General features: G+C 38.8%; 2 protein-coding genes across 9 annotated transcripts in view; one reads left to right on the top strand and one right to left on the bottom strand.

Annotated features, from left to right (window-relative positions):
• POC5 (POC5 centriolar protein) overlaps positions 1 to 12687 on the top strand; it is a 35128-nt gene extending 22441 nt beyond the window's left edge. For all 8 annotated transcript variants that reach the window (XM_044266818.1, XM_044266872.1, XM_044266846.1 and 5 more), the window contains 3 exons: positions 2016 to 2290; positions 9034 to 9210; positions 12378 to 12687. In XM_044266818.1, the coding sequence (XP_044122753.1) occupies positions 2016 to 2290; positions 9034 to 9210; positions 12378 to 12521 (596 nt within the window). In that variant the 3' untranslated portion in view covers positions 12522 to 12687. The remainder of the gene's footprint in view (positions 1 to 2015; positions 2291 to 9033; positions 9211 to 12377) is intronic.
• A 4387-nt stretch (positions 12688 to 17074) lies between these two features.
• The window catches only part of ANKDD1B (ankyrin repeat and death domain containing 1B), a 66474-nt gene continuing 56419 nt past the window's right edge, over positions 17075 to 27129 (bottom strand). The window contains exons 11-14 of the mRNA XM_044266890.1: positions 24652 to 24747; positions 20594 to 20795; positions 18028 to 18159; positions 17075 to 17136 (exon numbers count right to left, since the gene is read on the bottom strand). Of these exons, the coding sequence (XP_044122825.1) occupies positions 17075 to 17136; positions 18028 to 18159; positions 20594 to 20795; positions 24652 to 24747 (492 nt within the window). The remainder of the gene's footprint in view (positions 17137 to 18027; positions 18160 to 20593; positions 20796 to 24651; positions 24748 to 27129) is intronic.

The following is a 27129-nucleotide window of genomic DNA, read 5'->3' on the forward strand; positions in this document are numbered from 1 at the left end:
CTTAAATCTAAATCCTAAATCCTGAATCTCAAATCTGTGTAGTACCCTAAATCTTAAAGATTGGAAATTAGAAGATTTATGAAGAAGGCAAATGTGACAATAAAAATGGCCTTTAAATGGTACCTTCCAAATATTAAAGCAATTATAGGAAAGTAGAAAAATGCTTTACAGATGAAAAAACTTATCCCAGTTAAAAGGAGAACAGTTATTAATCTTAAATTACAGTGATTGCCAAAAGGGAACTGCATACATCAGCCCACGTTAGCAAGAGTTAGTCAGCTACCTCTATTCCAGGGAATCCCATCATGAGAACTCACTTTTGTACTTGTTCCACATCTGATTAAGTCTGCCACCCACCTAAAAAGACACAATCAGAATCACTTGCTATCAAAAGCATGTTAAAACTCTGTTTTGCTTTTAAAGTAAAAAGCAGTACTTTATATTGAATTATTCCCTCTCATCAAAGGATTTCAAAAGATCTATGAATTATAATCCTCATTCAGCTTTGTTAATGAGGTACTGTTACTCTGTTTTATTTTTTATTTTTTTTTAAAGATTTTATTTATTTATTTTACAGAGAGAAATCACAAGTAGATGGAGAGGCAGGCAGAGAGAGAGAGAGGGAAGCAGGCTCCCTGCTGAGCAGAGAGCCCAATGCGGGGCTCGATCTCAGGACCCTGAGATCATGACCTGAACCAAGGGCAGCAGCTTAACCACTGAGCCACCCAGGCGCCCCCTGTTACTCTGTTTTATATAAAGATAGCCTAAGAGAAGGGATTACATGGAGAAAGACAACTATCATATGATCTCCCTGATATGAGGAAGTGGAGATGCAACATGGGGGGTAAAGGGGGTAGGAGAAGAATAAATGAAACGAGATGGGATTGGGAGGGAGACAAACCATAAATGACTCTTAATCTCACAAAACAAACTGAGGGTTGCTGGGGGGAGGGGGGTTGGGAGAAATGGGGTGGGGTTATGGACATTGGGGAGGGTATGTGCTATGGTGAGTACTGTGAAGTGTGTAAACCTGGCGATTCACAGACCTGTACCCCTGGGGATAAAAATATATTATATGTTTATAAAAAATTAAAAGATTAAAAAAAGAGAGAGAGAGAAGGGCTTACAGAAGCCCAAATTTCAAATACAAAGAGGATAACATCAAAAACCATTTAAATGTAGGGCCATAGAACACCCTCTGTTCAGACATTCTGAAGTATCTCAGTGACTGAATTTCCAAACCCTCACCCTGGTATTGGGTGCTACATAGATACAGTCTTATAATACTTATACAGTGCTTATAATACTTGGGGGGGGGTGGGAAAAAATATGAAGAAATGCTTTGGTTCAGCTTCTGGAAGCCAGTGTTGCTCCTTTGATCCAAGGGTAAGGTTCATTTTTGAGAGAAGGTTACTATATAGGGTGCCACTAAAATTAGTTACATGTGCAAATATACCTAATCCATGAGTTTATTTAATCCACTTGCAAGAACTGATTTCTTTTACAAAGTTAAAAGTAAAAATTTTAGTGTTATTGATTTTTAGTGTTATTTACTGATTTATTATTGTTTGCTGAAAAATCAAGTTTAAAATATATTGATTTTGTTTGGATAGGAACAACAGATGGAAATGAGAGGGTATAGGGATATCAAAAAAATTCTACAGATCTAAATACCAGGCAATTGTATGAAATGGTTCAGAATGAATCCTTAGACTCAGTGTGACCATATTATTATAATGGCTGTTTTGGGAATACATTTTACTCAGCTGACATCCTAGCTGAGTACATACTTATTTTTATCTTTTACATAAGAGCAAATCTTCATTAGTTTTCACATATTGAAGGAAATGGTCTTTAGTCTTAAATGGTTAATGCTAACATTATATGCAATACATGACAGATTCCTACATTTTCTTTAGAACCAAATTTTAGCTATTATGTATTTTCATTGTTGGGGGGCATAAAAGGAATCTTAACCTGGAAGACTGTTAATGGAATTATTTTGCAATTTGTAGGGATAGACTTCACAAATAAAAAAGAAGAGTATGGCCCTGGCGTTCAAGGCAAAGAACATTCTTCTCAGTCAGATTCTCTGGCCCCTCAGATGCCCTCAGTGGTTGCATTGCCACCATCCCCGCCAGCAGCAGCCATGGGAGCGGCCAGCGCCTCTGCTTTTACCTCCGCTGCTTCCATCACTTCTGCTGGGGCCACTTCTGCTTCCTCTGCTCACCTTCCGGTTTCTACAACTCTTGGCTCCGGGTCTACAGCTGCTGCTGCACCAGAAGAAATGGTCAGTATGGTTAATACATGTGCCCGTGTGGGGAAAGGGGCTCAAAACTTGCATGTATATTGGAGATTTTTCAGTTAGGACATACTTTCCCATGGAGGAAAATTCTATATGGTATTTAGGCCCAGCCATAGAAAATAGTTAATATATGATGTTGCTAAAACAATTTTAAATGAAAATAATGGCTGAGAGTTCTTTTACAGTAGTGAGAATTAAAAACTTCTTCATTTCACATTTTTCAAGAATTAGTCAGGAAAAATAGATTTGAGAAAGAGTTGATGACAGACTTTATTTTGAAGGGAACTCATGGATATATATTTTCAAGAGCTTAGAAGATTAACGGCTCTTGAATATTTTGTATTCAACTACAGCTTTCCCTTTCCCTGAATGTAGCTATATCATTAATACTATTCTGTTGTTACTCCATCTTGATTTAAGTAGGTTTGTGTTTGTAATTCACAGTTGGAATAAAGAAGTTACTGAGCTTCTTTCAAGAGACGTGCATAGAGCATAGAACTGTTGAATGGGAGTATTTGTGTGAGAACTTGCCTGAAGGAATTAATCAAGCTAATTAATATGGAAGAGTTACAAAGCATGTCAAGGTTCTGACTCCTGAGGTTCCTCTTGTTAAACCTGTATTCTTTATAAACAGCAGTTCTCAAAAGTGAAGGGAGTAGAGATACAATCCAAACTTATCAGACTCACTTCTGCTGAGCTTTTTAAAATACAATGTATCCCCTAGGCACGGAGGCATGTCTAGTTTTAAAAAGCTCCTGAGATGATTCTGATTTGCTTGTGTCCCTCTCCTCCCTGACCCCAAGCACTTACCTGAGAGGAAAGAAGATGGCAGAATAGGTTTGATGTCCCAAAGCTCTCCTGGCAGACCATCAGAAGCTGCCATTGCCCTGGACAGCTCTCTGTAGCTAAGGAAGGCATTGAGTCAGCCAGACAGCTGCCCATGTGGAGTATTCCAGCTGACATGAATTTCTGCCCTTTGGAAGCTACTAACTTCAGGGGAAAAATATGTTGAGATCTGCTATTTATCACATTTCCTCTTGATTCAAAGAGGTTAGAAAATATAGCTGTTAAGAGAAATTTGAATGTGTGAGGGAGTTTTGACTTAGAAATAAGACACTGAAATTCAACTCTGACATATGTTCAGCTGTGTTTATTTTTCATGATTACACATTTTCAAGTGTGATTCTATACAGATGATTTCATTTAAGTAAATACAGTGAGTGTTTATTTAAATTTCTGGTTTGTCATTCATGTTGCATATTCAGATAATACACAGATGTAGATTTTTCAGAAATTCCCTTCAAGTATGACTACACCATTTGTACATCTGCATATATGTATAAACCTGAACATGCACAGGAAGAAAATCAATGAGTATGCTTACCACCCTATTTGTTACTTTTTGAAATAATTTGAGATAATTTTGAAGTCTTTGAAACCTGAAAAACACAATATTGTGGAGACAGCCCTTTCAACTACATCCTCCTCTATTAATAGATACACATTCAGTTTTGTTCACATAAATACAGTCTTTAGGGTTAGGGGGAGAGGAAAATCAGAAGTAAATCACTCTAAGTATAATGCTAATTTTCTTCCTTATATAATTACAGTCCTCAGATTCAGGTTTACCTCAGATTTGTCTCCTTATTCTTAAAAAACCATAATAACAAAAAAAAAAGGAACAAGGATATTAGTTGGCTAGCTTACCTAATGGGAAACTGTCATTGTTGGGACTAGGAACGGAGAGATTTGTGAGGTAGGCCTGGTTATCTTTCTTTTCATTTTAATCACAGAGGCTTCCTGTGAACTATTTAAAACTTTTTCCAGTCTTAGTATTTTCAGTAGCTGAAAGGAGCTGTTTACAGAGAATAAACTGCAGAGCCTGGGAAACAAATAACTGGAGAAAGGAGGATTGCCAGCCTAGTAAAATAACACTTCCCTTTGCAAAATTTTTAATTTCTGCAGACATCCTCAGTATGTTAAATAAAATGCCAGAATTTCATGATGGAAAGCACTCTTCAAGAAATAGATTAGGCAGTTATACAAGCAAATATGTTGCAGTTCACAAGGCTGGACAATGGGTGAAAGACACTTTATTCTTTTTCTAACTCCCAGTTGGAATAGTTGACAGGTTTCACTTGGATTTTTAAACTCTTTAGTAATACTGAGGCCCCCTCTTAACTTTCCTCTTCATCTGAATGTAAAGTGAGAAGGTATCATTAGGCACCCAGCACTGGTTTCCTCATTTTATAAATGGAAACTGAGGTTTAGAGAGAGGGAGGGGTAACTTGCCTGTGGATATAAGCAGTAACAGAACTGGAATTCAGACTTTTGACAGTTTGGCCACAGAACCCTGTCTCCTTTTTTTTTTCTTTCTTTCTTTCTTTCTTTTTAGAAGATTTTATTTACTTATTTGACAGAGAGAGATCACAAGTAGGCAAAGAGGCAGTTAGAGAGAGGGGGGAAGCAGGCTCCTGCTGAGCAGAGAGCCCGATGCGGGGCTCGATCCCAGGACCCTGAGATCATGACCTGAGCCAAAGGCAGAGGCTTAACCCACTGAGCCACCCAGGTGCACCTAGAACCCTGTTTCTTAACCAATAATCGAGTTTGTCTCCATGTCAATTATTAAGATAAAATAATGAGATTTAAAACTATGTCATTTCCCTTTTCTTTCTTATCCTTTTGATTTTGTTGCTTTTATTGATATGACATAAAATGCTAGAATTTACATTTTTATAGCATTTTTAAAGTCAATTAAGCTGATAAATTTAATGTGATTCAACATGACTGGGACCAGTAAGTGGTCATTTTAGTCAAAAAGTCAGTTAAAAAAAAAAAGAGTTAAAGCAGGAAATTTTTAAAAATTATATATACATATCTTACACATCATTTTATGTTCAAACATGAGTGTAAGTGTTAATTTGCTAGTGTAGCTGAATTGAGTATGGGTTCACAGATTGTAATTAAGCCATCTCTTTTAAATAAGCTACACTAAGTGGATTATTTTTTCTGTAATTTCCAGTTTCACTTTTTGTAAGTAAATCAAGAACCTAACAGAACTTGCAGTGCAATTTGATTATAGAACAAACCATTTGAAAACAAAAAGCAGACTTGGTAAACATGCAAGTCAATTAAGACAACTATTTCAAAAAAGTGATAGAGGCTTCTTTTTAGTCCTTATTGTTCTTTACTAGAATATGTATTTTTCATCTTACTGAAGGCATTTTATTTTATTTTTTTAAAGATTTTATTTGAGAGAGAGAGAGAGAGAAAGAGAGTGAGCACAAGCCAGGGGGAGGGGCAAAGGGAGAGGGAGAAGCAGGTTCCCTGCTGAGCAGGGAGCCTAAGTACTATGTACTACACACTATGCACTAGACACTATGTGGGGCTCAATCCCAGGACCCTGAGATCATGACCTGAGCCAAAGGCAAGTGCTTGACTGAGCCACCCAGGCACCCCCTACCAAAGGCATTTTAAAGCAATTCTCAGCTAGTTGGGTGAAGGTTATCACCCATGGACATTTTCCTAGCTACTCTAGTTTTTCTCATGCCACATGTTTCCCTGTCAAAATTTACCTAGTTTGTCTTTCATTCTTTCATCCTCCAAGTAAGAACACCTGTTAGAGTTGCGAGTGTTTATACCCCTCAAATGTGACTGGGCAGCAATAGTTATCAGCTTAATTGTACTTCAGTTTAAAATTTTTTCATAAAAATATTTTTACCTGCACTCAGTTTTACATTTGTATATGGTTTTTAAAACTCTTCAGCAATTCATAAAGTCTTTTTTGTATTTTAATAAGAAATAGGATAAGGTTTTCCTAAGGTCAAAAGTAAAAGTACGGGCGCCTGGGTGGCTCAGTGGGTTAAGCTGCTGCCTTCGGCTCAGGTCATGATCTCAGAGTCCTGGGATCGAGTCCCGCATCGGGCTCTCTGCTCAGCAGGGAGCCTGCTTCCTCCTCTCTCTCTCTCTGCCTGCCTCTCTGCCTACTTGTGATCTCTCTCTGTCAAATAAATAAATAAAATCTTTAAAAAAAAAAAAAAAGTAAAAGTACACAATAACATATTTGTAAATATTTTAAGATCAGAGTTTTGGTTTCTTAAATTCATAAGACCCATAAAAATTTAAATAGCCAAATAGTTTCTGCAAGTATATATGAGAAGCAGTTGTCTAAATATCTCTCCCTAAGTTCTGTTAGTTGTTTCTCCTATTTACCTTTTTTTCCCTAAATTATACGCTCATATCATTTCCACATGCATCAGTTTCAGACATTATCGGTTGACTTCCTATTATGGATGAAAGAACTTGGCCTTTTTATACCACCTTATTCCTTCCCTTCCCCTCCCTCATCCACTGTATGTATGTATGTATGTATTTGAGAGAGAGAGAGAGAGAGTGCAAGCAGGGGGAGGGGCAGCGGGAAAAGGAGATAGAGAATCTTTTTTTTTTTTTTTTTTAAAGATTTTTATTTTTTTGAGAGACAGTGAGAGAGAGCAGGAGAGGCGAGAAGGTCAGAGGGAGAAGCAGATTCCCCATGGAGCTAGAAGCCGGATGCGGGACTCGATCCCGGGACTCCGGGACCGTGACCTGAGCTAAAGGCGGTCGCTTAACCAACTGAGCCACCCAGGTGCCCGGAGATAGAGAATCTTAAGCAGAGAATCTTAAGCAGGCTCCACGCTCAGCACAAAGCCCAACATAGGGCTCAGTCTCACAACCCTGAGATCCTAACCTGAGCCAAAATCAAGAGTCGGATACTGAACCTACTGAGTCACCCAGGCGCTCCTCCACTTATATATTTAGATACAAATATTCCAACTTTGCATTAAGTTAAAGTTTATGATGACTATGTAAATATGGCTAAGCTATTATTATGCCTGTATTTCCTTTCTAGTACAGTTTTTTGTTCCTGGAATTGATCCCTTCATTTTTGTCTTTACTTGGTTTTCTCTGCAACTCTAACTAGGTCTCAAATCCAAACTCTCCAAGGATTTACAAAACCTCACTGAGTGCTGTTTTCCCAGGGTCTTCCTGACATATCAATATTCTGTCATTTTAATTTTCCCAGAGACATTTCTCATGGAAAGCACAGTCATCCTCTTTCAGTATACAGTTGTAACCATCTATCTGTAGCTAGATGCAGATATGTAAAGAACTTTAATGAATGAAACCTCAGATAGACGAGACAATGAGGAAAGATCACTAATGCTTTTGGAAAAACTATGGTTAGAGGGAGAATTAATTTAGGTTCATAATTCACACTGAAATTTCACATGTTTTAAGAAGTTAAACCCAAATAAGTAAATGTTAGAAGAGTATACCCCAGCTGTCCAAGGAAAGCTGCTTGATTCAATGGAAGAAATTAATGATAAAATTAGCTATAATTTTAAAAATTTATGTGCATTGAAAAATAAAACAGATAAATGAAATAGGGAAAATACTTTAAGTGCCTATATCAGGAGCAATTAAATGTTTTTGAGAGCAATACCCATTCCTGGCAAGTAATTAAAGAACATGGGTAGTTGGGAAAATGAACTGCAAATATGAAAAATTAATAAGGAACCACAAATTAAATTAAATATATATGTTATTCCGATAGAAATATAATCTTTCTGGAGTATCATCCAGCAGTAAGTAACAAAAGCTGTATAAGCTGACATTACCTCTTGATATGATCATCTCATTTTTGCAAAATATTCTATAGAAAAAACTCAAGGGGTTCCTCATTTACAAAAATTTTGTTTCCTGTTATAGTAGGAAAATAACTGAGTTAGATAAACCTTCGTTTGTCAGTTATTAAAATCTCTCATTAAAAGTTATAACATAGGGTGCGTGGGTGGCTCAGTGGGTTAAGCCTCTGCCTTCGGCTCAGGTCATGATCTCAGGGTCCTGGGATTGAGTCCCACATCGGGCGCTCTCCTCGGCAGCAAGCCTGCTTCCTCTCTCTCTCTACCTACTTGTGCTTTCTCTCTCTCTCTCTTTGTCAAATAAATAAATAAATTTTTTAAAATTTTAAAAATCTGTTAAAAAAAAAGTTATAACAGGTCTCTGTATTCGTGAGGAAAAGTATATTAACAAAGCAATAAGAAAAAAACACAAAAGCATATGTCTGATGAGAGGCATATGCGTAAAGTTAATTATACATAAGGATCAAAAGCATTCATAAAACAGAATAATGGTTGCCAAGGGTTAAGGGTGGATGAGGAAGGGAAATGGATATGATCCTAAAAGTTCACAAGAGGGAAACTGTGGTGCTAGAATAGTTTTGTATCTTGATTACGGTGATAGTTATGGGAATCAAATGTGATAAAAATGACATGGATCTATAATACCAAGGCATTTTTACCCATGTCAGCTTTCTGGCTTTGACATCATAATTATACTATACTTATATAAGATGTAATCCTTGCAGGGAACCAGGTGAGGAATATACAGTACTTCTCTATACTACCTTTGCAACTTCCTATGAGTCTGTATTTCAGAATGAAGAGTTTATTAAAAGTTTATAAAATCCTATAAAATGGTTGGTACACCCAATTAAAGGGACGTTTTAGGGTGCTTGGTTCTATATTTTGCTTTTTGTCTGATTGATTTATTTTTTCCATGTTAAAGTTGGTTAATATACAATTATTTTTTAAGTGCCTGTGTATTTCCCTCACAAGTTACAGAAGCAAAAGTACTATATATTTTGCTATGGATTTTTCTACCAGCTGGATATTTCTTTGTTTTTTTAGTATGTTCCCAGAGTTGTGACATCTGCACAACAGAAAGCTGGAAGAACAATTACAGCCCGGATCACAGGGAGATGTGATTTTGCCTCAAAAAACAGAGTTAGTAGCAGCTTAGCTATAATGGGAGTTTCTCCTCCCATGAGCTCAGTTGTTGTGGAAAAACATCATCCAGTCACAGTGGTGAGTACATATTTGATGACCTTTGTCAAAAAATCTTTTTCTTGAGAGTTTATAGACCAATAAGCACTTAAGCTACATGTTGAGGAAAAGATGAAAATTCATGATGAATCTTACTTATTCTACCTTTTATTATGGTACTTTATATACTTATAATTCTCAAACCTGCTCTAAATCTACCTTTCCTCTTTTAAAAAAATTAATTTCAGAAATGTTGTTTCTTCTCAACAGTGTAAAAATTAGCAGCACAAAAAGTTATCCACTATGTTGGTGTCCAAAAGAGACAAATGATTTCTCATTAATTTAAAAAGAGAGACAAAAGCAGTTTCCTCATCACCTGCTGTTTCTGTAGCAGGTATTTGATTACAAGAAACACTTCCCTATTTTTATAGTCTTTAATTTTTGCTCTTTTTTTTAAGTCTTCTTCCCCTTTTTTCTATATAACTGTCAGCATACATGTAGTTTCAAAAAAAATTTAGGGGGTTGTAGTAAATTCACGTGATAGAAAAGAAAACGCTTGGAATTTTAGTAAAAATAAACAAAAAAGCTTGAGTTAGTGCCTCAGTTGTGCTACTTACTGCCTTTGTGATCATATACAAATCAGGTAAAATATTTGAGCTTCCATTTCCTCTTGTGTAAAATGGGAATGTTAAGAATACTTAGCTCCTAGAGTTATTTTCTTGATTCAGGAGTAAATGAGATAATGTGAAAATTGAATGAGATACACTTAAAAAAAAAAAAAGGCACTTTATAAATTGTAAAACCATAAGCAGATTTAACTTAATAAAAATTACTAGAGAAAGGTACATGGGATACCTCTGTATTATTTCTTAAACTGCATATGAATCAACAGTTGCCTCAAAAAGTTTTAATTTTTGAAAGTTACAAGATCACATCCTTAAAGACCAATAAGAATTGACTTTAAGAGAATGCCCCCTTTATAAATTTTCAGTATTAGACAACACTCCTGTCTACAAAATATGTCAAAATATTAGCAAAAATATATGTGAAATAAGTTTACATCCTTTTCTTTCTAGCACTAGATGGTTGCTAGATGATTAAGAGGAGCTGGAGTGTTTAAATTTAGCCTCAGGTAAAGAATGACCACAGTGAAGTGGAGACTGAGGCACCAAGTCCAGATGGGGATATGGAGGATGGAGTGTCAGCTTCAGAGGTTGTAGACTTGGAAAGTCGTTAAGTGACTTCTCAATATATGTTTAAGTATGTGAGATTAGTTATCAGAAATAAGAACAACTGAAGTCATTTCTATTTTTGTCTGCATATATGTATGTGAGAGGGAGAGGGACTATCCATTTCTAAGATAAAGAAGACATAGACCACATATATGCTTACTTTTAAATTAGGCAGCCTTTTGTTTTTGTACTAATGATAGGAATTCTTATTCTACGAAAATAAACAAACACAGAAATAAAAGACTTAAAACCCGTTTCTTAGATTCACCTCCCTAGCTGTCCTTTGCTGATTCAATATGTATAGTACTTTTCCAGTTAATTGGTTATGAATGAGACAGCCATAAACGGCTTGCATGATTACCTAATTAGGATTGTTTTAACGGACACTATGGCAGTCCTCTGCACTACTTTTCATCTTATCCCCAAAATCAAGACCTGTAACTACAGAAACAATTATTACTAATAAACCAGTAGTCAGATTTCTGACACTTTAGCCCCATCTGCTGGCTAATTGCTTGTCCCTAGTGCTACTTGATTCTCTGCCCTATTTTTGTATATCATGAAACCAGCCCCTGGTAAGGTGAATCTGTTTCTACATTTCCTCTTGCCCATCCTTCCCAAGGAGAAATAGCTCTTTTAATGGGGTCAGATTAGGTGGTTAGCAACTAAATTTTCATACTAGTTATGGAAACTGGAAGAATCTCCCCCATCTGTAATGGTTATCCAGTTATTTATGTACAATGAAACATTTATATAAAATACCTCTTAAAACAGGAAATCATTTTTCCATTTCCTTAAAGAGGAACTCTTAAAGCAGTACCTGTCATGAAGACCTTTGTAGTAAGTTTTTTAAGTAAAGGGTTTTTAAAATACATAGTGAATGTTTTGATCAAGTACATATAATCTTGCTTCAGATATTTTAAGGATGACTTTTCTAAGGGGAAGACTGTACTATGAATGTACATGTACTGCTCAGTGACGTGGACTGAGAATTGGATAACAGGTCCCACTGCTGCCTACTCAGAAGCTGTATCCAGTATAATAGAGGAAATCCTTAAACTTGTACATTTTATACATATGAATGCATGTAATATATACTTGTATAGACGAAGTGAAGTCGATTGTGTACTGACTCTAATGCTTCGGTGCTTGGGTCCAAGATGTTCCCCTGAGCTCTGATATGGTATGGGTATCCTCCTGTCACCGTATTTCCTCAATGTCTAGTTATTTGTATAGAAAGTTGTAATCCGGGGCGCCTGGGTGGCTCAGTGGGTTGAGCCGCTGCCGGCTCAGGTCATGATCTCAGGGTCCTGGGATCGAGTCCTGCGTCGGGCTCTCTGCTCGGGGGGAGCCTGCTTCCTCCTCTCTCTCTGCCTGCCTCTCTGCCTACTTGTGTCAAATAAATAAATAAAATCTTTTAAAAAAAAGAAAGAAAGTTGTAATCCACACTAAGGAGCACCAGGCTTCTGGAAATATCTCCTCTTGTATGATAGGAAAAGGTTTAGTCAGCTCCCAGGTGAACCAGGGTGATATATAAGAGATGTGCTTTACTCTGGTTTGGAACAAGGACCAGGCATCCCTGAGATTGAACTCCATATGTTAACAGAAACAGGGAGGAGAAAATTGATTAGAATAGAGGGATAGTGTCTTCCAAACACATAAAGTCCCTTTCTGTAGTTGGTCTCTATAAACATTATAAGATTCCACTTGAGCCTTCTTTGAAGAATGACTCCCGTGGCTCTTGTTGTGATCCTCTGGAATATGGCTCTGAAACTGAATTGTGGGTATTGAGCACATCAGTCTAACATATGGATTAAGAACCACATCTTATTTGTTTCAATGACTGCTTTACCAACTTAACTGCATGTATCTACTGGATGCTTAACAAATGTTTGTTTGGTTAAATTATATATAATGAAATGGTATTTAATATGTGTAATTTTATGGGATTATTAAAGCAGGTTTTTACCTTTTCAGCAAACCATTCCTCAAGCTGCTGCAGCAAAGTATCCCCGGACAATTCATCCTGAAAGTAGTACCTCAGCTTCTAGATCCCTCGGAACCAGGTCAACTCACACCCAGTCTCTCACAAGCATCCATTCCATAAAAGTGGTTGACTAAAATGAATATGCACATATTGAGATCTTTTAATTCTTTTGGTTTTACCAAGGATTAGAAGTCTCTCATTTTTAAAATTTCATATTCTTAAAACATCATGGATACATCATGTTCATCTTTTCAAAATTACAAGAGACTTTTTCAAGCCATACCATCCTTTGTAATATATGTAGGATTATTTTAATGTTATTTTTTTTTTAATTTAAATGATTAAGTAAAACTTTTTTAAATTAAAAAATGACTTAATTTTTTAATAGGTTCAGCTGGTCACTGATTACATCATCAAAGTATATAAATCCTGTTTCTCAACATTATTTCCAAAAGGCTCAATCATTTCCAGTGTTACTAAGTCAACTCTGAGAACTTTACTAAAAATATTAAAATAGAATTAAGGTATTTTTATTTTAAAATTAAAAAGTAATAATGATACTTTAATACAAAGTTTCTGTGAAGTTGGTATATTAGTCTTCATTTTCCTAAGATCATTACAATTAAAAATGGGAATTGGTAAGATCTATGAATAATTTTAATGTTAAAAGGGAAAGATTTTTTTGCTAGCACAAAAAGAGAGACACAGAAACATCAAAAAAATTTCCTCTTAGAATGATCCTATTTCTGATGTTCTTTCTTGCCTTTCTGAAACTGTATGGTGTTGAACCTTTTTTCTCTCTGAACATCTAAACATCGCTGTATGGGAGTGGGTATAGCACTGGGCAATTCAGCAAAGCTTCTAGGCCTGGGCAGAGACTTTTCAGTGGAAGAAACCATCTGGGTAAAAGTGATTGAGGAAAGAAAGACCAGGCTTCTAATGGTTTTATCTTGGGCCAGACATTTAATGTCATAAATCATAGGATACCACTTGTGAAACAGATCTACCTACCCCTCCTATTTCACAAAGTACTCTGGCTTACATAAAAACAAGTCAATTCTAAAGAATCTGTCCATAGCCTCAATTTTCACATCTTTAACAGAATTGGATGGACTTAATTAGAAGGCTGTTTCACTTTGAACTTGATCTAGCTCTGTGCTCTAACTTTATTATAGGAAATAGTTTTTCTTACTGTCTCACCTTGTAATAGAACATGAGAATAAATGTGAGATAGGCAAATACCCTATTTCCTAAAGGGCACACCAAGGCTTTTCTGAATTAAGGAATAAAAGAATTAGAGTATTGTGTCTTAGAGTATTAGATCCTTTTTTTGCAGCACTGTTGTGAATTCTGGTCCAGCTACCACTGTGGCAGACAGTGCATCAGGAGTTACAACAAACACAAACCAACAGTGCCTCTTGTGCTACCCACACCTCAGGCATGCTCTTCTCTAGGACTTCACCATGCACCAACTGACCACAGACTCCACTTGGAGCCTACTCATGCAGCCTAGAGTTAACACCCCATTGTGGTAACAGATCAGTTCTTCCTTTCTCCACTGTATGAACTGCCCCGAGGTACACTAGTCCATCCCTTCTCTCAGAAGACAGTACCCTGGAAATCAGATGATCAGTTACGCTTCATACAAGTGGTAGCCAATTTGGTATTTCACCCACCTTCCCCATCGCACTCCCTTTTTCTGTCTTGCTTCCTTGGATTTGCACTCCTAAAAAACAGTACTCATGGACTTTGGTCTCAGGCTATGCCTTTTGAGGAACCTAGATGACAACTAGGTATGGTTTTTATAATATCCAAGCCATAACCATGTGGACAAACTAAAAGGAATATTATGAATATTGTAATTAAGAATATCATAACCATATTTTTAAGCTTTAAGCTCTAGAAGTTGTATATTGTCCAAGGTGGAAGTAAATAATTAGTGCTAGCCTAAGTTAAATTCCACAACTAAAACACTTACACAGTAAGAGTGTGTATTCTATTTGTTTACTTTTGCATAAAGAGGTTACCCAGATTTTGAAAGGAGGGAGCAAATAGCATGGTCAGTGGAAACCAGCCATACTGAAAAACAAATGAGGAACAAGACTTCACTGAATACCTTTCTTAAAAACTTTTTGGACTCATGTGGATATATTACCTATTTTAAACATTTATAAAAGTAAGTGAGCCATTTATAGTCAGCATAAGACAAAGATGTAAAACCATAAATTCACGATAGAATAACTGTACTGATATTGCTCAGGATTTTATCTCTGGCCTTATAGAATTAAGATCAGAATTTGAAAATGGAGAGCCTTAAATTATAATGAATAGGTGCAGATAAACTGATATAACTTGATATCTGATTTCATACTTATTTCATAACTTTCTCAGATTATAAAAATACTACATGCTGTCAAAAAAAACCTCTGGAAAGTACCAAAAAGTACAAAGTAAATGAAAATCACCTTGCTGATTTTAAAAACAACAGCAAACATTGGTGTATACACTACTGGTCTTTTCTAAGCAATATACTACACATATGTGTAATTTAAAGCCAACAGTAACTGTAAATTTCCAAAACTAGTTTTCCTCAGTGAAGAGAAATAACAGTGGATGATTTCAATACAGTGGGCATGAGATTAGGCATTTCACCGGCATTCAACCTTGATCTTCAATGCTGTGGAAGAGTGAGACACTACCCCATTATATAAAGAAGGAAACTGAAGATCCTGAGAACTTGAATCACAGTTAATAAGTCGCAAACCATGCAAGGGAAGCAAGGGCAAAAATGAACTATTGGGATTTCATCAAAATCAAAAGCTTTTGCACAGCAAAGGAAACAGTTAACAAAACCAAAAGACAACTGACAGAATGGAAGAAGATATTTGCAAATAACATATCAGACAAAGGGCTAATATCCAAATCTATAAAGAGCTTAACACCCAAAATCTATAAAGAGCTTAACTCAACACCCAAAGAACAAATAATCCAATCAGGAAATGGGCAGAGGACATGAACAGACATTTCTGCAAAGAAGACATCCAGATGGCCAACAGACACATGAAAAAATGCTCCACATCCCTCAGCATCAGGGAAATACAAATCAAAACCCAATGAGAGGGCACCTGGGTGGCTCAGTGGGTTGAGCCGCTGCCTTCGGCTCAGGTCATGATCTCGGGGTCCTGGGATAGAGTCCCGCATCGGGCTCTTTGCTCAGCAGGGAGCCTGCTTTCTCCTCCTTCTCTCTCTACCTGCCTCTCTGCCTACTTGTAATCTCTCTCTGTCAAATAAATAAATAAAATCTTAAAAAAAAAAAAAAACCAATGAGATACCACCTCACACCAGTCAGAATGGCTAAAATTAACAAGTCAGGAAATGACAGATGCTGGCGAGGATGCGGAGAAAGGGGAACCCTTCTACACTGTTGGTGGGAATGCAAGCTGGTGCAACCACTCTGGAAAACAGCATGGAGGTTCCTCAAAAAGTTGAAAATAGAGCTACCCTATGACCCACAATTGCACTACTGGGTATTTACCCTAAAGATACAAACATAGTGATCCAAAGGGGCACGTGCACCCCAATGTTTATAGAGGCAATGTCCACAATAGCCAAACTATGGAAAGAACCTAGATGTCCATCAACAGATGAATGGATAAAGAAGAGGTGATATATATATATATATTTCATTTCTTATATATTATATATATATATTAAAATTATATTTATAATTATAAATTATAATATATAATTATATATTATATATTATATATTATATATAATTAATTAATTATAATTTATAATTTATAAATTTATAATTTATAATTTATAATTTATAAATTTATAAATTTATAATTATAATTATAATATATATATAATATATAAGAAATGAAATCTTGCCATTTGCAATGACGTGGATGGAACTAGAGGGTATTATGCTTAGCAAAATAAGTCGATCGGAGAAAGACAACTATCATGATCTCCCTGATATGAGGAAGTGGAGATGCAACGTGGGGTGTTTGGGGGATAGGAAAAGAATAAATGAAACAAGATGGGATCGGGAGGGAGACAAACCATAAGAGACTCTTAATGTCACAAAACCAACGGAGGGTTGCCGGGGAGAGGAGGGTCGGGAGAGGATGGTGGGGTTATGGACATTGGGGAGGGTATGTGCTATGGTGAGTGCTGTCAAGTGTGTAAACCTGGCAATTCACAGACCTGCACCCCTGGGGCTAATAATACATTCTGTGTTTATAAAAAAATATTTTTAAGTGGCAAACCATGATTAAAACTATGTCTGTCAAAAAAAAGAGAAAAAAAGAAAAAAAATATGTCTGTCTATTCTAAATCTTTTGGATTTCTCATATACCGGGATGCTGCTCCTACCAACATTAAAAAAAAAAAAAAAAAAAAAAAAAGATGTGCAAAACCTAAACATATATTGCATCAAATGACAGAAAGGCAAAAATCATATACAATTTGCTTTAAGTAAAAATCAAAAAAAATTCTGACCTTTCATTTCTGTAGTTGGCAAGTACTAATACCATTTTTTCATCTGGTAGAGCTTCCTGTCACCACCATTGTCATAGTTGAAAATCAATATTACTGCTAGAATTTTATGGCATTAGAGGACTGAATTTAAAGGAAAATGCTGAGTGGAAAATCAATTAAATACAATTCCTTTAGGCATCTATGAAACTGCACATTTCTTGGACCTTGAGTATGTTTCGTTTTTTTGCCGACGGATCTTTTCTGGAAAAAATAAGATAACATTTATTATTAAAGCTAACATTTATTAAGTACTTACTATGTGCCAGGCCCTATGACTCACTTAATCCCCCAACAACTCTTTGACACAGGCAGTTTTCTAGTTAGTAAAGGAGGTAACTGCCACCATGAGGGTGTAGAACTTGCTCAAGATCACACACTGTCAGCGCCAGAGGTCAAGTACGGACCCACACAGTCTTGCTCCTGAGCACATCCCTGCACTACTTCAGGGGAGTGCCTCTTACTCTCCCCTGAGAGTTCTTACAGATACTCTTATAGAAACAAAGAAATTTAAAGTAGATGGAACAACAATCCCAGTGCTATGAAGATAATGTCACAGGAAGAGCTGTCATCCATGCACAGTCTCTTGAAACGGAGTATTGGCTCAGTGGTATGATTCAGACATTTTAAGCTCAGCTTCAGGTAAAACTGCATCAGTGAAAATAATGGCAGATGTGCCTATATTTTGCTTGAATGGTTATTATTACATGAGAGTTTTAACACCCCCTAATTTATCAATCAAACTATCAAGGAGAGTTTTGAAACTCTCCTTTAACTTTATGAGATGGCTTAGCATTCCTGCCCTCTCCTGCTCCCCACACGCCACACACACCTCCACACCCTGCCACACATTAACATCAACAGAAATCCTCCCCCACTTTTTCAGATGCCCAGCAGGGGAGTCATGCTGAGAACCACCAGGCTAAGGTGGGCTCAGTACTGACAGAGTCACTCACCAGAGGAGCTGTGGATTTTTTATGAGCCACTGCTCTCATCAGATTGGGACTGCCACTGTTAACAGACAGTATTATTTCTGCTGGCTGTCTCCCCACCATTTGAAGGGAGAAGGAGCTTCTGTCTTGAAAACTAACTCACCAGCTAGTTCTGGGAAGCCTGCGCGTATCAGCTCTTCATACAGATGCTTGACTGGAGTGGCCTGTGTCATCAGGGTCCCATGCAGCCAGATGAGCAGAGCCCTGTGGCCGTGTTCACGGAAACTTCCCTTCCCTGTGCCAAGTACACAGAGTTAGAGGCAAAACACCACATGCTTTTTATTATATGCTTTTTATTGTGATCTCGGTTCTCACTGAATTTTCTGTATGACTGTGGTTGCCACTCACTCTTCTGATGGCTGTTAGATAAAAAGGCCAGTGGATGAAAGCCCTTCCAGTTCCCCTCACTGGAACTGCTTTAGGGTGACCAAAGTTTGGATTCACTCCAGCACTTGTCTTGCACCTGCTGTGCTTGACACAGACTGAAGGAGCAGGTAAGACATGAAGCAGCTGAGTCCCTGCGCGATGGTAAGGAACAATCTGAATGAGATGGGGAGCTCTCCTTCAGCATTCACGTGGCACTGCTTTCCACCACCATTTCTCACACGCAAAGTTTGAGAATGAGAAATCCTATTACAATGGAGAGAGTCTCGTGCAGTCAGTCTGTGATTAGGATCTGCACTTTTAATCACTCAGATGCTGGTGTTGCTGTCTGTTAGCCACACTTTGAGCAGCAAATGTGTACCAGCCTGCCACTCCAGTTTCTGGTGGAAGTATGCATCCCCTGGACCAAGATTATTCACTGGATACCTAAGCCCTGAGAGATGTTGGAGGGAAGTGCTGAGCTGAGATATGTCCCTCGCAACTCCTGTTCTCTCCTGTTGCGAGAGAACAGGTAGAACACAGAACAGAACGAGAACACAGAAGAGGCTCCTAGTTGTAGCCACTGTGTGTGGGAGCCGGCAGATACCACAGAAGGAGGGCCTGAGCTCTGGGGAGGAAGCTTGCTGGACAGACTTAAAGAAGCAGGTGTTGCAGGGAGAGTGAACTGTAACCATAAAGAATGTACTCCTAGGTGAATTCCTGTTCCTTTCCTAATCTTGCCCTTGCCAAACATTCTTCAATAGCACCATCAACGTGTCACTCCTTTGCTTAAAATTAAGCCCACAAACTCCTTAGTGCCAGAACCATTAACCCTGGATTGTATCTGGATTATGAATGTTGCCATTGTCATGCCAACTAGATTATAAATTCCACCAAATAATGTACCTTGGCTCCTAGAGCAGTTGCATCCCTCACCTGGTAGAGCTAAACACACTCTAGGCACTCCACATTGTTTGACTAAAACACTTAAAATCGCCTTTATCCTGCTGGCAGGTACTCTGAAGACACATTGCATTTTCAAATCATTTCTTTAGGTCAAGAGAGATTTCCATAAGGCAACTAAATTCTCTTAAAAAGTCACAGAATGCCAAATGCCTAATCAGTGAAAAAGGAGAAAACAGTAAAAAAGAAATCTTTTCAGAAACTATAGTCAATATTCAACATTTTCGATGCATTATCTTCTCCATAATGTAGCCATAGAATTAGCAATTAAAAGTGCCATAATTTGGGACGCCTGGGTGGCTCAGTTGGTTAAGTGACTGCCTTCGGCTCAGGTCATGGTCCCGGCGTCCTGGGATCGAGTCCCACATCGGGCTCCTTGCTCAGCAGGGAGTCTGCTTCTCCCTCTGCCTCTAGCCTGCCACTCTGTCTGCCTGTGCTTGCGCTCTGTATCTCTCTCTCTCTAACAAATAAATTTAAAAAAAAAAAAGTGCCATAATTTACTTGTATGTGGTGTGAATGGCATGTGTTCTTGGGCTGTGATTTTGCCATCTACAGTCCCAGCTATCAATAATGTGGATCAGCCCCTGAATAGGGACTTGTTCACATCTCATAATATCCATGTAAGGAAAGTGCTCTGGATAGAATGTTTTGCCAAGAAAAGGATCTGTTTCCTTGTTTTTAAAGCTTATTAGTTGATTAATGCCAAATAAACTTTATGTATTTCCCAGGTTTTGGTCAAAACATAAAAAAGCAAAGCTAATGACTCCAGCTGACCTGACCTCACTAATTATGACAGCTGGAGTCTGGCTGAATTGATTCCATGGCTTGGGATCTTCTCAGGAGAGCCCTGAATCTGTGTCCCACATCTCTCATGGGATAGGTGGTCTCACTCGAGACTGCATCCTATAAGAATTCTATACCTAGATGTGGCTTAAGGGATTCCTCCTGGAGTGGAAGCGCTAAACAGTAAGCCTTTTGTTAGAGAATGAACATTTTCACCCCAAGACAATCTCAAGGAACACTAGAAGAGGTTGGTTTCCCAGGGACAAGCTGTTAAGTCCTTGCTTCCCTAGCACCTATTCAGTTGGGAAACTTCATTTCCCTAAAGGCTAAATGCTAACTTTCCAAATGGCTCATTAATTATCCTTTGCAAACTTTAGTTTATTGCAGAGTCCACGAACGTTCATGGTTTGCAAAGTTCTCAGTCTTTGTGGTCCTAAACTAACTGTCCCAATTCCTGGGCCCTTGTCTGCTGCTTGTTGTGAGCACCAACCACTTACTTGGAAGATCTGCCACCAAGAAGAACTGCTGTTCCTTCCTGTCCACATCTAAGCCATGCTCACCTGTCCACTGCTCCTCAATGGCTCTGATCTGATCATCTGTAAAGTTCCAGGAACGGGCCAGCCTCTGCCACTCGTTGGCCTTAAGCTGCTGGTAAGCCAGTTTCCAGAGGAGACTGCGAATATGTCTTGTCTCCAAACTGTGATCTTGCTTGAATGTCAAAGTAAATCTGGTTGATGGGTCCCTGATGGTCTCACCATGCTGCTAAATTAAAGATAACTACATCAGATGATTTCATTTTCTGCTTATTGCCTTATTTCATGGTATGTATACAGTTTTTCAGATACAACTGGTAAGGTGGTAACCAAGACTTATGCTGTCAGTATTATCTGACATTTTTGTCATTCAAGATAACAATAGAGATAAATGTCTGAAATAAAAAGCTTGAGTACTATCTGACACAGGAAACATGAGGGCTTTTGCCATGTTACATGCTTCTATCCCAGCCTCTGATATTTATTCACCCCACAAGAAAACAGAGGGGTTGCCTCAGCTAAGGAAATATAACAATGACATATGTACCTTTGAAGGCTTACTTTCAACCAGTATCCTCTGTTCCTTTCTTTTTTTTTTTTAAGATTTCATTTATTTATTTGACAGAGAAAGAGCACAAGTAGTCAAAGTGCTAGACAGAGGGAGAGGGCAAAGCAGGCTCCCGCTGAGCCGAGAGCCCGATGCATGATCCCAGAACCCTGGGGTTCTGGGTCATCAGGATCATGACCTGAGCGGAAGGCAGACACTTAACCAGCTGAGGTGCCCCTCCCCTGTTCTTTTGTCTGTTTGATTTTCTCATATCAAAGTTTCAGCCAAGATTGGATATACTCTTTTTTTTTTTAAGATTTTATTTATTTAACAGACAGAGATCACAAGTAGTCAGAGAGGCATACAGAGAAAGAGGAGGAAGCAGGCTCCCTGCTGAGCAGAGGAAATCACAACCGGAGCTGAAAGCAGAGGCTTTAACCCACTAAGCGCCACCCAGGCGCCCCTGGATATACTCTTAATAAGACCCTAAAGCTGGTCCCTCCATTCATCCTGCTCTCTGGTGTGAGGAGAGCAAAGCAGAAGTCTAACTCTGAGAGCCAAAAGAATGGAGACGACAGGGGTCGATACCATTTAGTTTCAAGTCACTGCAGCCAGGCTTAGTCCAAATGCACTGTGCACTGATAGCTTGTTTTCTCAGTTTTCAAAGGTTCCTTTTGTCCCTTCTGCAGAATCCAGCCAAAGAAACTGGAGAAAAATCTCAAAGTGAAAGCAGGTGTCATGGTTTCCTAGTGCTGCACCTGTCGTAAATGCTATCAGGCATCCAGATTATCCTCCTTCAGGAGGTTGCAGATCGGTTAAGGACACGCAGAACACACAGCCCGAGGATTGGGACTTCCTATCTATTCTCCTTTTTTATATATGGTAACTCCTGTTTTTGCCTTAATTAAAAGTGAATCTTAGTGAAAGATAATCTGAACAGCAAGGGAGGAGTCCATGCTGGGACAGGAAGTGGAATAAGAGGACATGGGGTTGTCCAAACCCCTGGGAAGAACATGGTGAGCCTTGCACCTCAGCCCAGTCACAGAGCAGCTTGTGTCTTTCACAGCATCTGTGAGCTCCTCTGGAAGGTCTACAATGTCCTGGGAAGCATGCCCAAGCAAACAGGTCAGTCTTTTCTCTTGTATCTGAAACTTGTGAACAGAAGTTGGACTATAACAGGAGGTATAAACTACCTGTAATTGTTTCAGAGGTTGTAAAATACGGGGTCTTCTCTGTCCCAACCTTAGCTTTACTCCCACAGTGCCTAACTCCCAGGGAGTCCTGAAAGAGGAAAGGCTGAGGGTGGGGGATCCAACAAATTTAGAAGCCATGGGAGCCATGGCCCCTCCACTTTTTCCTTTTCTCTTCATTCCCTCTCACGAAACAATGAGGATTCCAACAAGAACAAAATCTGAAACACCACAAGGTAGAGGGAAGAACTGCAAAATGCATCAACCTTTGCACCACAGCATTTTTAGTTCTTTGAGAAACACACATGCTCTGCATTCCAGAATTGGGTTGGGTGGTCCTTCAGGATTCCAGAGGAAAGGGTCATCAATTTGGAAAGCCCAGGTCTTTCTCAACAGTTCATGGAAGCATTAACAGTTTTTCTGCCAAACACTGAAATATTTGTAGGAGTATCACGTGCCAAAAGTGGTGGAAATTAAAATAGCATGAGCCGGATTTTAGGAAGCTTCCCATTTGCCTATTAACCACTGGATTTAATGATGGATATAAGAGAGGAAATGTCAGTCCTCTCTCTGATGTTCTTTATTAGGAATCATTTTATATTAGGCCAGAATAGAAACTTATTTAATATACAAAGAGAACTTGAAATAATAATAAATGCATTTGGTTTAAAAAAAAATCAGGGGATAGATTTGTTTAATGAACAAAGTGAACTTAAAATAAGTAATAAATAAGGGTACCTGGGTGGCACAGTCAGTTAAGCAGCCGACTCTTGATTTTGGCTCAGGTTGTGATCTCAGGGTCCTGGAACTGAGCCGCCCTTAGCTCAGAGTCTGCTTGGGTTTCTTCCTCCCCTTCCCTCTCCCCCTCCCCTCCACATGTTCTCTCTAAAGTAAATGAATAAATATTTAAGTAATAAATTTGGTTTAAAACATTTAAAAATATATATTAAAAAACAAGCCTTCCTCCCACTCCAGATGTCTGTCCCCAGTTGTCATTCAGGTTGACAATGCTCACACTTCAGAGAGTCTCCTTTATCCATTTATGTATTGCATAGGATTCTCAAAGTTCATCTAACTCTCACATCTTAAAGATTTGTTAGGAAAAAGAGCTTATTCATTTGGTGGAAAGTAATTTATTCTCCTCTAGGAAAAAGAATCTAAAAATGCTAGCAGCATTAAAACATTAAAAATAGAACCAATGACTATTTCTATTTTCAAAGAAAATGTGAAAACAGCCATTTAAGAAGCAAGAGAAAAGGTGGAAGTTGGGAAAATTACCTTCAATCAAAAGCAGTGATGATCTAAGAAAATTAGAAAGAAGCTAAGGCCAAGAAGAAGAAAATGAAGGAGCAGAAGGAATAGAAATCAAGTAGGAGGAGGAGAGAGAAAGCATTTCTAATAGTCACAAAAATGTTTTGTTTTATAGGCAAGTAAAAGTTTGAGGAGGATTTTGTGGCCTTTAAATAACATATATGTCATATCATCCAAATATATATATCAGGACCCCTGAGTCAATTAAATAGGATTGTGAGCAAGGAAGAGGCAAATCAATGCACTTTGCCTTAGAGATTTAAGGGAAATTTCACAGATTGATAAATTAGACAGCAAACCAGGCCTGAGTCTCCTCAGGGTAAACACATGAGGGTTAAGACCTGAATTCTGGCACCAACCTACTAGACTAGGGGAGCCATTCAGCTTAGGATGGAAATAACCGAAAGTAGAAACTGAAGGTGTTGCCCAATAATGCAAATCCTGCCTGAGGGCTTAGATTTTGATGTTGGAGGGAAGGCCTGCTGTTGAGAAGCTGCATGTATGGTAGCTACCAGAGGAAATAATAATGAAAAAAGGGACAGAGAATGTCTTGGAGTCAAGTCTTCTGTGTCCTCAAAATGAATAAGGTTTTTGTGACTATCATAGGACACTTGAGTGACAGCCAGAAGGGGTGGGTAGTAAACAGCAGAGCCATGAACATAAACTTTGTTATCACTCATTAGAATGTGGGTTTGAGAACTTCCACAAAGTAGCAGAGCCAGAGACTCCGTGACAGAGGGCACAACCTGGGAGCCAACCATGGAGGGCAAGCATGCTAAGCCCGTTAGCCCTGACCAGCCTGCTTAGCCCAATGAGCTCTGCACACCTCAGTTCTGACTACTGATGCTGGCAAAGGGAGGAAGCAGCAGCTGTTCATTCCATGAATGGAGCAGCATAGGCCAAAGGGACTGTTATAATTGCACTGACCAGGACGCTCCCATTAGAGCAGAAAAAAGAATAACACAAACCCCACACTACCCATAAGAAGATGGTGGTTGCAGAAGAGCCACAGCTAAGCTGGCATCATGCTTCCTTACCTCTTTCCAGGCATAGTATCTCTCTGCTTTAATGATCATGTCCACAACAAGGCTGTGGTTGCTCCTGGAGGCTACGGCCAGGGCAGTCTTCCCTTGCTAAAAGTTAAAAATGAAAGTGTCAGGCAGTATGGTATAGTGTTTAGGAGCTCGAGTTTTGGAACAGAGGGACATGCATTCAAATCCTGATCCAACTGCTTCTCTGCACTTGGGAGCTTGAGCCAGTCCTTGGCTTCCCTAGGTCTCAAAGAACCCCATGGTGTACTGGTGAGGGGCAAATGTGATAGTGCATATCAAGCCCTTAGGACTGTGCATGGCACGTGGTAATTATTTAAGAGATGCTAGGTATTGAAAGTGTCAGGTGCTGTGGCAAGAGGGCAGGGGAAAAGATTTGGGTTTAGGGACCAACCATCAGGAGATGATATTTTACACATGCTCTATCAATGAGAACCCAAACATGTCTCCAAGATCCCCAGGGGTCCCCCTGGCTTGCTGCATGAGGGAGTCCTCAGCAAATAAATAATATGGTCACATACTTTTCTCCTCAGGTCTGACTCTACCTGTGGTTGAGACTTTGGTCAATATGCCATGCTTCCTTCCCCCAATAGCCTTTTCCCTCTTTTATGGGAAGAGACCTCCTGATTCTAGCTAGGCACTTGGTCACTCCAAACATTTCCTAGCCTCCCTCGCACTTAAATATGTGACCTAAATTCTGGTATATAAAAGAAGTGGCAAATGCAACTTCTGGAAAGTATTTTTAAAGAAAGGAAGGATGTTATTCTCCTTCTTTCCTCCTCTTCCTGAGTGGAATGCTGACAAGATGGCAGGAGCCTGAACAGCCGTCTTAGACCAAGAAGTTGAAGCCATGTCCTGTGGAGAGTAGGTAAAAGACAGAAATTGCTGGATCTCATTAAGAATAATAGCATTCGGGCACCTGAGTGGCTCAGTGGGTTAAAGTCTCTGCCTTTGGCTCAGGTCATGATCCCAGGGTCTTGGGATCGAGCCCCATATCGGGCTCTCAGCTCATCGGGGAGCCTGCTTCGCTTCCTCTCTCTGCCTGCCTCTCTGCCTGCTTGTGATCTCTGTCTTTCAAATAAATAAATAAAACCTTAAAAAAAAAAAAGAATAATAGCATTCATCAGAGAAAGGGCAACCCTCTTACACTGTTGGTGAGAATGCAAGCTGGTGAAGCCATTCTGGGAAACAGTATGGAAGTTCCTTAAAAAGTTGAAAATAGAGCTACCCTACAATGAAGAAATTGCACTATTAGGTATTTACAAATACAAATGCAGTGATCCGAAGGGACATGTGCACCCCAATGCTCATAGCAGCAATGTCCGCAAGAGCCAAACTATGGAAAGAGCCAAGATGTCCATTGGCAGATGAATGGATAAAGAAGATGTGGTACATATATACAATGTAATATTATGCAGCCATCAAAAAATGAAATCTTGCTGTTTGCAACAATGTGGATGGAACTAGAGGGTATTATACTAAGTGAAATAAGTCAATCAGAGAAAGACAATTATCATATGATCTCTCTGATGTGAGGAATTTGAGAAAAAAGACACAGGATCATAGGGGAAAGGAGGGAGAAAATGAAGAAGATGAAACCGAGGGTGCCTGGGTGGCTCAGTGGATTAATCTGCTGCCTTCAGCTCAGGTCATGATCTCGGGGTCCTGGGATCGAGCCCCACATCGGGCTCTCTGCTCAGCGGGGAGCCTGCTTCCCTCTCTCTCTCTGCCTGCCTCTCTGCCTACTTGTGATCTCTATCTGTCAAATAAATAAATAAAATATTAAAAAAAAAAAAGAAGATGAAACCGAGAGGGAGACAAAACACAAGAGACTCTGAATCTCAGGAAACTAACTGAGAGCTGTTGTTGGGGGAGGGTCGTGGGAGGGCTGGGGTAGCTGGGTGATGGACATTGAGGAATGTATGTGCTATGGTGTGCACCATGAATTATATAAGACTGATGATTCACAGACCTGTACCCCTGAAACAAATAATACATTATATGTTAATTTAAAAAGAGAATAATAGCATCCATGACAAAACTACTAATTCATAGTACAGAATTCAGTTCACTTGGATTCCTATCAAGAATTTTTCTCTATTATATGGCCTCTAATCAAAGGTGAGGGATTGGAAACTTAACCAAATGGAATGAGCAATAAAGAATATTCTGAACATGATTTTGGGCATGAGTGGCCTGGGATCCCATCTGGTATCTTTTACAAATTACAAAAGGCACACCTTTGTCAAGATGGATATAGCTCAAAGCTACAGCACACAGCTTTACAAGCAATGTCCCCTAGATTTTATGCAGTGCACAATCTACACATCTATACATTTTTTTTTCCTAAGCAAAAGATGGTGGTTTTCATCTATCTTTTAAATGGCACATTAAAAATTTGCTCAGGGGTCCTGAAGATAATCAAAATGAATGTCGGAAATAACCCCAGAAAAAGTTATTAGCAAC

Source organism: Neovison vison, chromosome 1 (assembly GCF_020171115.1).
Source record: "Neovison vison isolate M4711 chromosome 1, ASM_NN_V1, whole genome shotgun sequence".
Classification (NCBI taxonomy): domain Eukaryota; kingdom Metazoa; phylum Chordata; class Mammalia; order Carnivora; family Mustelidae; genus Neogale; species Neogale vison.